This window comes from Temnothorax nylanderi, unplaced genomic scaffold, assembly GCF_030848795.1.
Source record: "Temnothorax nylanderi isolate EJ_2023f unplaced genomic scaffold, tnyl_v1.0 TNYL_tig0032_pilon, whole genome shotgun sequence".
In the NCBI taxonomy this organism is placed as follows: Eukaryota; Metazoa; Arthropoda; class Insecta; order Hymenoptera; family Formicidae; genus Temnothorax; species Temnothorax nylanderi.
The window spans coordinates 758,209-775,786 of NW_027249094.1; the positions used below are offsets into that span (position 1 = coordinate 758,209).

Consider the following 17,578-nt stretch of genomic DNA (forward strand, 5'->3'; position numbering starts at 1 on the left):
TTATTCATTTTCTGAGAAGATTACAATATCGTATAACTTACTTGTTCAGTGTTACACGCACAAACATCTGGGCTGGAAGATTCATGTCGTCGACCCGGGACGGTCGCTGAGAAACATTAACGGTGTCAGTCAAGTTTTGCCTGCGTTTACGACATCTGTGGTGTCCATCATCGCACTTCTTTTATTCTCAAGATGAATCATTGCGTTTCCTTCTTTCAACGTGGAACAAATAATAGAAGACAAAGATGACGACGAAAATTGATCGATTTAAGATGATTACGATAGCTACAACAATGTACACACGATTGTTAAATCGACGAAACACATACAAGGTTGTATGAAAGTATTTAGTACGTAAGATTTACTTGTAAGGTAAAAGATTAGCAAAATATTTTTAAGACCTATCAGATTCAATATTTCATATTATATATACATATATATGAGATATATATATTATATATAATACATATACATGCATTTACATATATACACAAGTACACGCATACACATATATATGTATGAACATGAACGCAAAATTTCCATACTCTTTGATATAAAGTCAAGCTGACAATAATAATGATTAGAGGTGGGTAACCAATGAAATTCTGACAATAATCATGATCAGGACTGAATAATCAATGAAATTCTGACAATAATTACAATCAGAACTGAGTAATTTCCATATTCTTTGACATAAAGTCGAGCTGATAATAATAATGTTTAGAGATGGGTAATCAGTGAAATCTTGACAATAATCATGATCAGGATTGAATAACAAATGAAATTCAGACAATAATTATAATCAAAACTAAGTAATTAATGAAATTTGGACAAGAACGATTGTTTATTATTAGGGAAGGGATATGTCAAAACAATATCCGCGGACGAGCTGATTAGCACGTAACTATAGATATAAATTTGATGCGGAGAAATGGAGGTGCATCAGCATGTACAATGTAAATTTTGCACAAAACTATAGTTGATCTTAATATAACTTTAAATCGATGATAATACGTAAGAAATACATTTATAAATGCTGTCGACTTGACAATAATACGTAGAGTAGTCAATCGAGAGAAAGAGAGAGAGAGAGAGAGAGAGAGAGAGAGAGAGAGAGAGAGAGAGAGAGAGAGAGAGAGAGAGAGAGAGAGAGAGAGAGAGAGAGAGAGAGAGAGAGAGAGAGAGAGAGAGAGAGAGAGAGAGAGAGAGAGAGAGAGAGAGAGAGAGAGAAAGAGAGATTAACGAAATGTGAATTATGTACAAGAAAGTAAAGAAAAAGTAATACTTAAGGGTGATGTGCAAGTTACAAACTATCCCTTATACGTATAACAATAATATGTATATACTATAGAGTGGACCTTCCTAAAACGGAATGAAAGTGTAAAATGTGCCTTGGGTACAGATAATAAATGTCTTTAATTACAATGATTAGGACTCACTCGGCAAAAGGACACCGTCTAGTACTTTGGAACTGGTCTCTTGTGCGTGAAGCGTGTCGCATGAGTAAAGCTACAGTTTAAATTTTATAGAAAAAAATATCATAGAAGAAAACTCTTTCAAAAACTATTTCTTCAAATATTCAATACGGTTTTAATTATATATTTTATGCCGACACAACTATATATAATTGTTAAACAACGCATTATTCGCGTATATTTCGCGAGTAGCAAGAATAATTCCTATAAGTACAATAAAGGAAGGAAACATAAAATTATCAAAAAATATCAAAAGACGGCTTGTTGCAGACAGATATGTCTCATATCGCAAAACGTACAAGGGATATGTAAGACGTGCAACCAAGAGAAATCAGCGGAATACATAATCAATTTAGGGTAGTGAATTTAGTGTAACGCCTCTCGTAATGTCAAGTTTTAAATGTGTCCAGCTCCTAAGTGCCGGGGTGTCCACAAAATTCGCAGCAGCAAATTCTTTGCGATTCAACCGCTTATCGCACGAAGACCAGTCTGTATTTAATTACATACATATATACACACACAAGTATCATACATATACCGAACAGAACTCTCTGAAATTTACATTATCTAGCTTTACGAAGGATGAGCCGTTAAAAAAGAGAGAGGAGCGTTATATAGGGACTCGTATTAATTACCGTAAGTAAATAAATGACAATAAGAACGTTTAATCGATGTTTGTGTCGCTGAATTTTCGATATGACAATACTTGAGAGCAATCCCGATCAATAACGAGATCTTTGCTCGAGACGTAGGCTATGTCGCTATATTTTTCATCCGTTCGTTTTTTCTTTTTCTAAGGAAACCATTTGAAAGTAACAGATTCTAGTTTGTAAGTGGATAAAACTCCTACTTCTGTGAATGACAATAATAAATTATCAACTTGCAGGATTTACAATAGAAGCGGGCTGCTCCCAGAAAAGGCCGCTTTCTTTCCTAAATTAGCTATAATCAAAGCTCACAAATTTACATAACGAATTACATGTGTACGAATCAATCATTCGCCCATATAAATGTACGAGACAAATTATAAACAGTGTATTATTCTGCAATAAAACATAAGTCGTAAGTCGCGTAGGTGAAGTGTTCCATTCGCATGATGTACATGTACAGATAATATATAGACAATAACGTATATAGATATATTGTTCGTAGTGTGAGTACAAATAAAATTTTACTAATTTCGGTAATTACTAATTTCAGTAATTAACGAAGTTAAGTCAAAAATGTTAAATGAGTTTTTAGTCTTTTAGTTCAAGTCATTACAAATAATTAATTATCTTCTCTGACGTTTTTACATCTTTCTCTAAATCGTTATGTGTCTAAATTAATTAGTCTCGCAAAATTACATGAAGTAAAAAGAAACGCTAGTGTACATCTTTGTATTAATAATTTCTACACATTTCTTATATAACTATATAACTTTTCTTACCTTACCTACTTTGTTATTTCTTCAGTTGGCCAGTGCGTAATTCCATTTTTCCAGGAGCAGCCCGATGACATCCCAAGTTGTTAGTTCATAAGAGACAAATAATAGCTTAGGTCCTAAGGGAACTTTTTGGCTATATTACTGTACATTAATACGTATAAAAAGAGGATAAATGAAACGTGTTTGTGGAAGCGCCTCCGGAGACTAAATTCAAAATATTAGTCGTCCGGCACAGCATGCGAACAGTTACCGTCAATGTTGTACAGTTTCAAACGTGATTTCGAATTGTTAGTGGTACTTAGCGTGTAATATTTACAACTCTAGATCTATCTTTGAATTAATATAACTAAAATGGTCTACTTATAAGCTTCCATCCATGCACGGTTACTATGTAAGACACGTGGAGCGACAGAGGTGCGGTGAGATAGAGTGAAACTTAACGCGTTACTATGTACGAATGCAATTTATGCATTTTTCCATAAACAGCGGATTCTGATGAAAACTAGGCATATAATCATATTAACGATAGGTTTTACAAAAGAGTTTTGGAATGACGTCTTAGCGCATCTTCCGTTGCGTTTTAATTGCAATGTCTCGTTTTAGATTTCATACGTTTTTCAAAAGCTATATTTACGCGTGGAAACAACACGAACAATGTTGCGATTTTACTCTAAAAATACTCTGTAATTATTTGATAATACTGTCGGCTTATTAAAGGCATCGATATACTCTGATTAGCAATTATTAGGAAGATTTTGCACTACTGTATTTCTATATATGTATTATATACATTTTATCACAAATGTCAAAAGAGAAGTTTTGCGAATATTGTGAACTAACTGCGAGTTAGTATCAGCGCTTATTACTCTGCGTTTTCATCACCATTCATTATATTCATTACTTCAACGTTCGATGTATGCAAAATTTACACGATATTGCAAAAGCTTCTTATATTTCCATTTTGGCTTCTCTTTTTCGCGCGATTATTGTATACGTTTCAAAACTGTACAACTAGCTTTGTATACGCGCAGACTAATATTTCAGACAATATATTGTAAAAATGATCGCTTTAAGTACGAACGGTCTTGTAACTTTTCGGTAAGGGGAATAAATAGCTGTAAGAGTTCGAGATAAAAATTATTTTAAAGTTTGTATTAAGCAAGGAACGAAGCGTCGTTAATATGTACAGATGAACGATGGATCCGAATCATACCGCGCTTAATCTTTGCAAATGTTGCGTCCCGCAAAAACCTTTTTTGCGGTGTGTGAAGTCGCAATATCGGAACGGTTGCAACAATATCAGCGTTAATTATATCTTCTTTCTATATTATATAGAATTTATTTCTGAAGAAATAGAGCTCTTTATTACATTTCTTCAGAAGAATGCGTGTTAATTAAATCTGCAACGAAAAAGAAGACTTAACAAAGATTCAGAATTTTCCCGTATTGTTTTTCTAATTTTTTAAAAATTAGAACTTTTTAAATTTCAATCTTAAGATTTTAAACAACTCTTATATATAAGAGTATATTTGTTGATTCTACGGGATTAGATATCCAATTTAGAAGAATATTAATACTCTTCGACTTTTACTTAATTCTATTATAGCATTATTTAATCTAGATCGTGTAAATTGAGCCACGTTGCATCTGACGTTCTTGATTGTATTAATTTCCTCGAGCACTCGCTGTCTTCTTCGAGTATTGATGGCTCATCAATAATAAATGAAAAGACTGAAGATTTAAACGCCAAATCCGATGTTGATGCATCCGATTCCTAGAAAGGATGAATTTCGCGAAAATTGGTGATCTCATGGGAAAAATTTCGTAGGCAAGGCACTCATTTTTAAGCACTTTTTAGATATATCGTTCTGCATACGAAAAGTGCATCCGTACCGAAAAAAATCATGACGTCTCACGTAGCGAGTGAAAGTATTAGCTGGCGAACGAAAATTGATCGTCTTGCAGGACTAGCGCGCGCGTGTCGAATTGTATCCGAGGAACATTGAAATTGTCAACCCTTTCGTTTCTCTTCAGCATTTATGTGTTAGAATAGCTTAACTAACAAACTAACTCTACTATATAATCGTCTAATCATTATCGCGGACACTTTATCCAAGATGCTCGTTTACCTCCTGTTTCAAGCAAATGCACGAACTATATTCGAGTTTAAATTCGAAAAGTATTTGCAAGAATGCCGAAGAATTCTGACACGACATCCTTCTTTCACCGCGGGGATGTCATGTTGGATAACACCGTGCTGAAATATAGGAAATAACGATCTTCTCGATTGTTCGAATCTACCGAATATATAATATATCATCAAACATGTCCCTTTAAATTAATTTCAAGTGAATACGCAAACAACGCAGGTGTCTGAAAGATGTTTGAAGGTGTCTAAAGAAATCTCTTTAGATGCTCAACCGTGTTGTAAACGTTTGATGTAGCGTTTTTAAGTCTTCTGAGATGTTGTTGTCTTTCGGCGCGGTCAAGATCTAAGTATTTTTTGTGTCTTCGGGCCCCCATCTCACGTATTGAGACGAAAATTCATGATGGTTTTCTCATATACATATGCATTAGAGAAAGTTATTCTAAATGATATCTGTAGCTATTCATTCATTCCGAAGTAAATTTGCCTAGAGATTATTAAGATATCAATGCTCATGGTTTCATCGTCGCGAGCACCATTTAATGAAAAGTCAATCCTTACTGTTTAAATCGTAATTTGACATATCTCGTAAGATAAACAAAATCGGGCAACGTCGATCGCGGAGCGCGCGAGCGTCGTTAAAATTCCGATTGTTTAGTAGATAGGGAACTTTGTCGAAAATGTTAATTTTCTTTATATAGTCTATATGTAATGTACCGTATAAATGTTTCTCTCAGTTCACCTGTAGTATTATTTAGAAGGCGCACGCGTTCGATCTTCAAAATCAAAGCCATGCGTCCGAAGAGAGGGAAATTTTGGCTGGAAAAGAAGACTGCTCCCGTTTCTCGACAGAAAAACATCGTTCTCTTGACAATAGAATAGAACACGCAATGAACCATATCACTTATTGCTCTTCAATGTACGACATACGTTCAGATTTCTATCTATAGGATACGTCGTTTCATTTCAGGCATTATTCTTGCATTCCGTATTCGTACGGAGTATTCGTTTGCCGTGCGCGAATTTATATTTGTGCGATCAAGATACGTGATTAGAAGTGTCTGTCAACTGCAAAACCGAGTTCTAAGTGTTGCTACGAAATGTATCTCAGGATGTTCTGCTCTTTTACGGACTATGAGTTTCATCGCACGTTTCACACATTAATCTTAATGGCTTTGATAGCGCCACATTTATTACTAATTGGGTAAAAAGAGCATATCTAAGTAATCACGAGGTATATGATATATTATGATTACGAATTATTGAACATTGTATCAAATTTTATATTCACTTCTTGTGGTTGACAATAAACTGGTTTTATAAAAAAAAAAAGAAGAAAAAAGGAAAAAAGAACCATGAAGATTGTCTTTGTACATTTAATGCGAAAGGCCAGCGAGCGATACAAAATAGGTTTATACAGTAATATATTATCTACATATTCTTCATTTCGGATATCCCCAAGGATCTTTCTTTTGATCCATTAAGACGAGAGAAGATTCACAGATCTTTTTAAATATCTCGCGTAATCTTTCCTTTGAAAATACCTATAAAGACAATAAATGTATTAATATATATGGTTTTTACAAAACTTATATTTAAATATGTTACGATAGTTATTTTACTGTTTATACATACTTTGTACAGCTGATGTTGCTCGGAAGCAAGTATGTCAGCCAGTTGAATGCAACCGTCGTGCTCGTTCATCTCGGACATAACCGAATGTAACAAAAGTGTGACTTTAGGGATACAAACTTCGCGCAGTTTTTCCAACTGATGCTCTCTAAGTTCATCTTCGGGCGTGCATGGCTCGTCGTTGCTACCCTTTGAATCGACGAGCCAGCCGCCGTCGGGAAACAATAAAACATTAAATAATAATTGTTTCACAGCCTGAAAAGAGGAAACAGATATTTAGTTTTAGATCCCCGCATTCGGTTTCGCTTGTGCTATTATATTTTGCATTAATATTTTCGCGCACCTTCGTATGATGCTGCATCGTAGATTTCCATCTTTCGAATTCTGAATTGTACTGCGTCTTTCTGTGATCGTACGCAACCTTTTCCGTAAACGTGGCATACGTCGGCAACTCTTCCGGTGGCGTAGGTTTACCGTGATGATAGTGCGAGAACCATTCGCCGAAACCTTCTTGAGCGTCAAGATACGTTTTATAACAAAGGTATTCTCTTACCGATGCAGCCGCTTTCTTCGACAAATTATTAGTAATCGTAAGATTCGTGAGTGTGCAGTCCATAGTCGGATACTCGGTCATAACTGATTCTATCGAATCTGATGGGATCTGTGCAACATAAAAACAATACCGTTAACTATAAAAACGTATAAAAACAACTACCGTTTAACTAAATATTAATAAAAGTAATTCATTGCAGAATTATTTAGAAACTGCGCTGAAAAGTATGAGAAAATTTATATAATAATTAAGACAATCATTTTCAGTCTTTACCTTGTTAAATGCTTTTCGCGCCGCATCGATCTTTTCGTTAGTCAGGAAGTATCTAATGAGCGCGTTTGTTTGTCGTAAAGCTTCTTCTCTTTGACTTTGATAGAAAATCAGCCAATCCAGACCATTAATCTTTTCCATATCCGCCTCGGTAATAGTTCCTTTTAAGTCCGTTGCATCGCATTCTAGGTGTTTCTTACGTATATTTTCCACCACCAATTTCGTAATAGCTTCTACATTTAAGTTGGCGTCTTCCGCCGCGCGTAAACATTTCTTCCGCTGTTCATGCTCTTTAACACATTCTAAGTAAGAGGCATAGTTGGTTATTTGATCCTCCTGAGGTAACGTGGCTGTGTAGAACGCGATTAAAGTCGGATCGCCTATTTCAATAAGGACGCGAACGTATGCCAGCAATACTTTGTCTTCCACTTTATCTTTTGTACTTTTCCCGATCTGCCTAAAGAACAGTATTAGATGCGCCAGGAATCTGAGGAACTGCGAGTCGCAGGCGCCGATATCAATCATACTTTCGATCTCTTCCATCAACTTCGGTATTTGATCTAATATTATATATTTTTGAATTAAATGATCGGGTTTGTTAGATTGGGCACGTATTACTGGATTTTTCGACGCGTGCAATTCTTTGAACGCGTCTTCCAACGAGATTTCATTTTTCCAATATTCCTCCGGCATAACTGTATATATTTTTATCATCATTAACCTCAGTGCTGATTCGACTTTGATATCAAGAAGGCTCTTCACATATGCCCACAATGCATCTTGCCAAGACGATGCTATCTGTAGTAGAAGTTGGACATTGCCGCAAAGACTTGCGTATATGGCACGATAGAATACACCTGCACGGAAAATATAAAAGTTAAAAATGAGTAAAAATTTCATTATTTTAAAATCTTTAGAAATTATTCTAACAAAGCGTTCTACATGATTACAATATTAAATAGATTACCTATGCGTTTGTCTTGAGATAGTTCCCAAGCGCATAATTTCCAAAGACTTCTGTTAGGATTCCCTTCGATTGGTAATTTAGTGTCTGTCAATGGATTACTGTAATTTGGATCGTGATTAGGAATCCATCCTAATAAACATGCGGCTCTCCAAGGTTGGCCACAGTGCATAGCCAGTGATTGTGCTTTCTGAAGACGTCCGCAACGTACCTACGATATACATATTTTAAAATATCAATTATACTTCTTTCATCTTTTCAAATTTTTTTTACATATTTTATATTAGAAGATTTCTACAAATTATAATTATTATAAAAAATAATAATCTTAAAAATAACCTATATGTACCTCTATAAACATTCTTTTTTCAAGTCTGGCATCATCTTCTCTGTCCAGATCGTGTAATGGTTTACCCTCCCGTATCGGTGCATCGGGATCGAGGGACGAGACCAGTGGTCTGGACGAGCCGAATGCAATTTTTAAGTTCTGATTGTGCAATTGATGAACCGTATTTTCCCAGGCTACTGTTTTATCGGTAAAGAGCTCTATCGACGGATATTTGTCTGCCTGATCCAGAGCATTTTTTTCTAGCCAATCAATAATCAATTGATATTCCCTGATGTAGCCCTCAGACTTGTACAAATTTTCTAAAATATCCTTCTCAGAGATATAATTGTTGTTTACAGGCCCATCGTGTTCCATTTGAGTAGACAAACCAGCGCTGCTTATACGGTTCTGGTAGAGGCAGTATATCAGTCTCCATGTGTTTCTCTCACTTTCCAAAGAAGTTTCCTCTTCCGCTACTTCCGTATTCTCAACTTTTGACTGCATACCTATCGGACATAACAAACATTTCGCTGAAACTTAATACCAACAATTTGCTACAAAATGATCAAATAACACAATAAAATTGATGTTTTTCCATATTATTGAAATATTAGGCTCGTTTTATGCAAAATAACATGAGAGAATAATGGGCCAGCAATACGAGCTAAATTCTAGATATTATATTAATAATAAAGTTTATTCGCAAATAGGTAAACAGCGTTTCAACTTTACTTATTCTTCTTCAGTACTGAAATAAAATTTACAAGAATAAGATTAACAATTGATACTTATAAATAAACTTTATTATTAATATAATATCTTAAATTTAGCTCGTATCGTTGGCCCATTGTTCCTTCATTTAATTTTTCCATATTTCTCAATACCTCTCATGATGTCCAGCGTGTCGGTGCAGTTTTGTATAAAGTCCGCGATGGTGTCGAAGACCTGCGCCTCCGAGAAGTGCGCCTGCACGCTCTGCAGGAAGTCGTAGTAGAGCTTGGCCTTGGCTTCCCGCCACGGCTCGTTCGCCTTCAGGATCGCCCCGGTCGCCGTGCTGTCCTCCATCATCTCCTTGATGGTGATGTCGTTCCTCTCCGAGCGCACCATTATGTCGCGGATCTCGTGGGGCGCGAGGGTCAGCGAGCTGTCGATCTCCACGTTGTGGAGCTTGCTCAGTCTGGACCCCGCGGTCCTGTCGGCCATCCCCGGGCTGTGCGTGTCGTTGAGCGTCTGCCTACCATCGTCGGCGTCCTTTCGCGACTGACCGGCCGGCTGCAGCGATATCCTCCTCGGGGTGGTGCTGCGCTGGCCGCTTAACCTCAAAAACGTCCTTCGCTGACTGTTCTGCTGGCTCAGCAGGCGAATCGACTGGTCGAGGTTCTCCTTGACGTCGGTCGACGAATCCATCTTCCACCTGGACAACCGCGGCCAACGCGGTTCGACAAGAAATCTCGGCTCGGGGCGTTGAAAGTTGAAAGTCGAAAACGCCACGTGACCTACAAACAAATACGCCGGTAATACGCGCGCCTCTACACGGTTACCAACGTTCGACTCTATTATTTTCTGACATCTTTCTCGCGGACGTAGGGATTTTTGACGTAAAAGGGACAAAGTGACATTTCTAGTGACATTCGAGCAGCTGCGACGCTGCGACATCTCTCGTCTTTCCTCGCACGCGCCATTCAACAAGTTATTTGACAGTGACGGTTAGATCAAAACAATCGATGGGATGGACGACATCAGTAAGGTGGGTTTTTTCCTCAAGAATGTCAAAAAACTTATATTTATGCGTGCAGAGCAATATAACGTTATTTGCTTTATTATGAATAATTATTAAAGATGTAATTTCATTAATGGTTATTAAGGAGAAATCTTGAGAGTAATATAATGCTATCAGTTATATTGTGAATAATTATTAAAGAAATAACTTTACTGTTAATGATTTTAAGAATAAATCTTGTAAGATAGACGTTAATCAGTAATCAATTGAAAATAGGTAGCATCGCTTTCACACAATGATTCAGTTTGTACTGCAACTGGTGCTGCGAAGTGCCACGAGGGAGATGTATCAGCGGAGGAAGTCTTGCTTCGCCACTTGCGAAAGGCCATCTCGGAGACAACAGAGGAGAACGTCGCGTATACAAAGGAGATAGTGACCTTATTGACCAAATTGAATCTTGATGTCAAGTCCCTCCCCAATGACATAAGGGAAGGTTTAGAGAAAGTATCTTCAATCCTGAAAGCTGAGAAGCTATTCGAATTTGATGAGACAGCGCTGCTAGTTGTTAGAGAACGGAAGATCATAGAGGAGAAGAGGCGGCAACGAGAGGAGAAGCAAATGTCCATCAAGTATGATAATTTGTTTAGAAATTGCACAAGGTTACAGGCAAAGCTCGATCATCTTCAAGGTGAGGTGGATTCCCTTAAGAACACTACTGACATCATGGAAGATAAGGATAATATCTATTGCAACAAGGTTTTTCTATCTACAAAATTGAAGGAGTACCAGCAAGCTGTGGAGAAACTGGAGGCGGATTTAAGTGACATGCAAGTCGACGAACACTATTCGGAAAAAATATTGAATAAATATAAATTGTATCTGGAGAAGACGAGCAGATTGGTAGATCTCAACCAATCGCTCGCTCAATATGGCGATTTACCGCCCAATTTGCTGCAGGCTAAATTGCTGGTGGAAAGCAAGAGGAAAGAGTACGAGAACTTGGAACAGATGTTTTTGGAAAAGACTCAGTAAGCTCGAGTTTCAACGACATCTCAAACTCCTTGGAATCTCAATATATTTCAATATTTGTAATATTCTTCATACATATATCACATTAATTTACCTTAAAACTAAAAGATTACATGTGCACGCATTAAAAAGAATCTTGTACAAATCATAGCTTTTAGAAACCGTATTTTGATTTTGTTTGTTTCCGTGCCATTCTATTCTGAGACCATTGATTCTTGAGTTCCAGTTCCATGGCCTTAGCTTGATGCGCCAGATAAGTTATCTGATGTTTCTTCTTGGATTGAGAGTTCACCCCACCGCCTTGCATAGACACCGGCCTGTGTACAGTTTCCTCCGTTAGTGCCTTTACCAGCCATTCTCTTTCATCTGGTTTTATGTCTTCCCCGTTTATCTCGATTATATCCGCTTCGTCGATTTCCTTGCGTTTTATACCTCGTCGTCCACACAGATACTCGATCGCCTTCTCGTCAAAGGCAACGTTGCCCTCTACGTCGACATTGTATTCTTGTTCAGGAACGGGCAGCTTCGGGCCAACCTCTGCTTGGTTCTTCAGTAAAATCTCTTCCTTAGGTAAATTCATAATGTTGCTTGTTAACGTTTTGCTCGAATTGCTCGCTTGCCCATTCGTCGAGGTAGAGCTGTGATCTTCCACGAACGAAGCTTCAGCATCTGGCCTATGTACAAGATCTGAAGACAGTTCCGAGTCTAATAATCCTGTTGCGGAACTGCCTGGCGCATCTTCATTTGTAGCTAGCCCAAAGAAATCTATCGCATCTTCTTCGTCAGAGCTCAATTCATTATGCGATTTATCCGAAGTTTGCCTTTTTACTTTAGAATCATTTTGACTTGTACTGGATTTCGTTTTTGACTGTTGTACATTTGCTTTCACCGCTGCTTTCTTAACAGCCTGAGGTACTAGAGTCTTCTTGCTTGTCGTCTCCCCTTTTGGTGCTACCAATAAAGCGAAGAGTCCACAGCCTTTCTACAAGGATCAATAATTCATGAGTTATATCTGCTTGGTATATTTATTCAGAGAAAATTTTCTAAATTTACCAGTGACGGTTGTACGATCTTGGCTGGCTTCTCCTCGTCCTCCTCCTCCTCCTCAAGATCCTTAAACTGATAACATATGACAGAGATTAATACAGAATGTTCGATAAAATTAAAGACCTAAATTTACATTTCTTTTTAATTATTAATTTTTATTATTAATTTTTTATATACGCATACCTCCGATAAAGAAGGCACTGATATCCTCACTGTCTGTTTCTTTGCTGGCTTTGGGACTTGACCTTTCGTTTCCTTCTTCAACAGAATATCATCCTCCACCTCTTCGACCTTGCCCGTGAAAGTGGGATCTCTGGGCTTCGGCAGCGTGTCGAGAAATTGCTGGAAGTTACCGTCGCTCTCTTTCTTCTCTTCCTCCTCGTCGTTTGTATCTTGCAAAGTTACTCTCGGAGCAGGTAAGGACAATTTCGAGCTTATTTGCACGGTTACGGCCTCGGTCGCGTCGTTATCCGCATCGTTCGGATCCGCGGCGATCGGCTCCGCGGGCTCGTTCTCCTCGTTTTCGGAGCCCTCGTCGCTGCTGTCGTACGCCACGAGGCTCATTTTCGATCAGGAATACGTTTTACACTCGGATTCTGGACATTCAAGCGTGACATAACCATCACACTGGACGATGCTCGGATGCTCTGACAGATTTTCAGATCGGTGCCATTGAAAGCCAGCAGAGAGAGAGTTTTCGCGTCCAGCGACCTCATTCTACACACTTCGTAGCTCTGTATCTAAAATTTTTCCCATTTTTATCACAGTTCATAAATAATACTGCAATTATTAAATAATATAATAATAAATTATCAGATATAAATAATTTTTCTTTTTTTTTTCAAAATCTTATTATCTCGAGTAGAATAAAATCTCGATACTTTCCGTTGATACTTAATTTCTTTATTATATAAAAACGAAGATAAATTTTGCCAAATAAACACTATAGAGTTAATAATTTCTTTTGAATAGAGTTATCAATCAATTATTCAACGCAAACTCTTTGATTGTTTCGGATACATTTCGGAAAACATTTCGGAGTAGAGTTGTCTTCGATTTTTTCTCTTCTTTTTTTAAATAATGATAAGTGCCGTTTTAAGATAGATATTGGATATTCGGTATTTTTTACTCAATTATGTCCATTTTCATCAATGCAGACTAACTTTAATCTCGGTTTAACTTAGATTTTATTTTTTTTATTCTAATTCCTAGAACTAGAAGATAAAAAGTTAAACCGGGATTAAAGCTAATCTACATTGGTACAAATTAATGGACACATTAGTAAATTAAAGATTATTAAGTATATATACATACATCAGATACATAGACATAATTATCGACTGCTAATCGGAGCAGTCAATAATACAGCGTTCTGAGTAACCGATGACTGAATAGTTAGATAATCGGATATCCGCGGTCATATTTGAAATGTATTTTACAAACTCGAAGACTAGATGACAGCAGAATTAGCATTCATTGGCGCAATAAACGAACCATAAAGTATCTGTAAGTTTCTTATCCTTTTGATAATAGTTGTTACATCTATAAGCTTCAAAAGATGTAATATGCGTCCTAATGTTAAACTTATATGGCAATATATAAGCGCGTTTCTCTAGCGTTTGTTGTAATTTATCTCTTTGAATAAAAAGGGATGCGTTAGACGAATTCTGCAAGGATGATTAATCCTCACAATTTCGAACTAGAAAATCCACGGATCTAAGCTCAACACACTGTGGACATACATTTATACATATTATATATATATATATATATATATATATATATATATACACACACATTTTTTTATGACAGTTAAAGACAGTTCTATAAATATTTGAAGAAATAAAGTGGAATCAAGATATCATTTAATCTAAAAAGAATAAAAATAAGAATAAAACTTATATATTTGATATAAATGGAGCAAAAGCAGTGAAAGCTTATTTTCTATTTTAAATAAAAAAATACAATAAATAAAGATAATTATACCTCTATAAAATTATTTTTCGACAAAATCTAAGAAGATGACAAATGCAAAGCAATGCAAATTGCAGGCGTAGTGAAGAAATGAGATTTTTAAAAGGCATTATATCTCTACACTGCAGAATTTTGGAAAATATAAATTATATTTTAATACAAATATGATATCAAATATTAATTTTGCTAACAGAAATATGTAAAATTAAATTCAATGTCTTTTTTATAAGTATATAAATGATGCACAGAGAGAGACGCGTAATATTAAAATAAACTATATATAAAGTAAGTGAGGGAGATACATATACAAATAACAGAGACCTTCGTAAAACCCTATTAACTCAATAGTCTTTTTTCTTTTAGTCATCAATTAATTATGCTTGTTAAGTTGAATATTATATTGCGCTTATACGATAAATTACTATTTCGATAGTCTTCCTTTGTGTGACAGAGAGGTGTCTTTTCATTCTCCCTTTTCTTTCTCGAGTACACTGCCTCGTAATTTTCCAAAATTGTCTCTGTCTGCTCATATTTACCATTTAATAGAATGTAATAATGTGGTTTTTTAGCAGTTGGCCGTATTTGCAGGTACCGCCTCCAACGACGAGAGATCAGCCCGCCCCTGATTCGCCCGTCTGAAAACCTTGCTCTTTTACGCAATTTTAGCGTTTATTAAAGTTTGCTCGCAAATGAAACGAAACCCATATAACCTACCTAATTTAGCGAGTAGCATTTTCGAGTGGGGGCCACTTCAGGAGAGCAGGAGGAGGAGAAGGAGGAAGAGGAGGAGAGGTCGGGTTCTATTGACAGCGGTTATTGCCTAACTGCGTACCTCCACCTAATATGCCCGCTTGGGGATTCGCGCATCCAGATTCCAGGGCCGCTCGAACGAAAACTGCGAAACATACCCTCGAATCTTTAATTCCACCCCCGCGCGTACTTAATCTCTCCGTCGATTCTCTGATAGCCGCTCTCGCTCGCGCGTTGCCGCGCCGATTTTCGCCCAAATTTATGCACATTTTTTTTTCCAGTTCTACCAGACATTATTATTAAGTTTATTAAAAGGGAACAATTGAGAAAGACGTTTCGTCGGTTGATTTTCTAGATAAAGATCGATTCAGTTATATCGACATACATATTTTGATCGTTTATGTATATTTTAGCAAACATTTGCGATCGCTTGTGACGTTTGCAGAAATTGCAGTGCGCGGTATAGAACTGTATTGTGCGATGCATTGCTTGGCGGAGGCACGTCGATAGAACCTTCGTTTTTACCCGTATCTACCCTCTTACGACGGTGATTATTTAATCACGACGAATCATCGCGGATCGCATCGCGATTTGCCATCGCCGAAACGGAGATCTCTTCCTCCGTTCACGACTGGGTTTATCCTTTTTTTCTCCCTTTTCCGTTGCCTCGATACCTCGACGTACGTGTATGCTCGCGAACGGATGCGGGCAAATAACGGCCCTGCCTGCATTTGAAACTCTATTAACTCTCCGAATATTAGCTCGTCGAGCGAGATTAACCTCATTGTGCCCCGTTGAAAATGATGACATCACTATTAAACTCCCGTCGGCTTACGGAAATTGATTAAACTATCAAATTAGCTCTACTAATATCAACACATCAACGCCGCGAGACCGGGCCTCTGGCTTCGAGGTTCAATCCTAAATGGCATGAATTTGCCGGTCCGCACGATCGTTCGACGTGCATTCATCGGTGCGACTATATTCTCTAAGTTATGCAGTCGTGACTGAAGCTTAATACATGGTGAAGCCGGGGTGGGTGATATACGATTGCGACACACCATCTCGCGCGTTTTCTTTTCCTGTCCGTGGCTTAATCGAGTCATGTTTGTAGGTTGACAAGTATTTCAATGTCAAATTATACTAAACTTGAGTCATTTTTAACCATTCGTATAGGTCGTCACTGCTCCTACTAAGTATGTCGTTAATTTAACTAAAACAATGTTAATTTAACTAAACCAATGAAATTAAAATAATACTGTTTTGCGTTAAAATAATCAATTTCGACACACATGGTAGTTAAATATAACAAAATGTTATTTAACCCAAAGTATTGGTTTAAATTTCATCCTTTAATGTTTAACATTGTAAGCTCGAGAAAGCTAATTGTAAGATAAAAGTAAAATTCTTCGCTTCTACATGGATCAAAAGTTTTCACGCAAGTTTTCGAACGGAGTATTACACGCTATAATCGTTTGGTCAGAATGTGATACAACAGAATATCGATTAATAAAATACTGCATGTAGCTAATTTAGAAAGGCGTGTTGTTCTGTTTCAAATACGCCAGTCCTAGTTGGCGTTTCGTGAACACAAAGTTATCATTAAACATTCGTACATATTTATGTTCCTTTAGATATTCGATCAGTGGTTAAAAACTGCACCTAGCGCGGTGCATACGGATAACACCGTACGATCATGTCGTAAGAATTCGAATAGTAACGTCCCCCTTTCTCAGGCCACCCTTTTCCATCCGGCATTCAGGAACTACGGAGCGTTAGATGTACTGTTAAGGGAAGTGTGAACAATTTCGTGCATTGTCGAGACTATAATATGGATGGCTGGCAGGATAATTATTGGAGGCCGTTTGAATCTAACTGTTTCCTTCATTAGCAGTCTCAGTTCGCCCGTTTATCTCCCTCTCTCTCTCTCACTCTCTCTACACCTGCAACACCCCCTCGCCCGCCCGGCCCGCGCGAGCTTCCTTTCCCTCTCGCTCTTTCTCCCATCTCTCTCTTTCTCCCTGTCTGAATTTTGTGCAGAATTACCCGCCATTATCATAATTGCGCTATTACCGATAATATCTACGACTCCGCTTCGAAACTGTACCTCGATGCTCTTAATCCATTTTCTATTTGGACAGCGGCGGGGGGCTTACGGTGGACGAGAAGTCGCAAATTCCGTTGCGTAATTTCCGCTCCATTGAATCGTTCCTTCACCTTCCCCCCCTCCCGGTCTCTCTCTCTCTCTCTCTCTCTCTCTCTCT

At 37.4% G+C, this 17,578-nt stretch overlaps 4 protein-coding genes across 9 annotated transcripts in view; 2 read left to right on the plus strand and 2 right to left on the minus strand.

The window, feature by feature from the left end:
• Positions 1–6,407, plus strand: part of LOC139770753 (protein Skeletor, isoforms B/C-like) — a 71,942-nt gene extending 65,535 nt beyond the window's left edge. For all 6 annotated transcript variants that reach the window (XM_071702915.1, XM_071702911.1, XM_071702910.1 and 3 more), the window contains one exon: positions 50–6,407. In XM_071702915.1, coding sequence (XP_071559016.1) covers positions 50–196 — 147 coding nt within the window. In that variant the 3' untranslated portion in view covers positions 197–6,407. The remainder of the gene's footprint in view (positions 1–49) is intronic.
• A 2-nt stretch (positions 6,408–6,409) lies between these two features.
• Positions 6,410–10,312, minus strand: LOC139770751 (nuclear pore complex protein Nup107-like). The gene is made up of 7 exons (XM_071702909.1): positions 9,679–10,312; positions 8,816–9,300; positions 8,470–8,677; positions 7,506–8,359; positions 7,023–7,340; positions 6,683–6,934; positions 6,410–6,591 (listed from the first exon to the last, which is right to left on the minus strand). Exons 1-7 carry the CDS (start codon positions 10,199–10,201, stop codon positions 6,490–6,492), a joined length of 2,742 nt encoding a protein of 913 aa, XP_071559010.1. The 5' UTR covers positions 10,202–10,312; the 3' UTR covers positions 6,410–6,489.
• A 158-nt stretch (positions 10,313–10,470) lies between these two features.
• LOC139770758 (uncharacterized) lies at positions 10,471–11,693 on the plus strand. Its single transcript, XM_071702924.1, has 2 exons — positions 10,471–10,541; positions 10,791–11,693. Exons 1-2 carry the CDS (start codon positions 10,524–10,526, stop codon positions 11,544–11,546), a joined length of 774 nt encoding a protein of 257 aa, XP_071559025.1. The 5' UTR covers positions 10,471–10,523; the 3' UTR covers positions 11,547–11,693.
• Positions 11,572–13,285, minus strand: LOC139770755 (uncharacterized). The gene is made up of 3 exons (XM_071702922.1): positions 12,774–13,285; positions 12,597–12,662; positions 11,572–12,525 (listed from the first exon to the last, which is right to left on the minus strand). Exons 1-3 carry the CDS (start codon positions 13,152–13,154, stop codon positions 11,698–11,700), a joined length of 1,275 nt encoding a protein of 424 aa, XP_071559023.1. The 5' UTR covers positions 13,155–13,285; the 3' UTR covers positions 11,572–11,697.
• Positions 13,286–17,578: the final 4,293 nt, after the last annotated feature.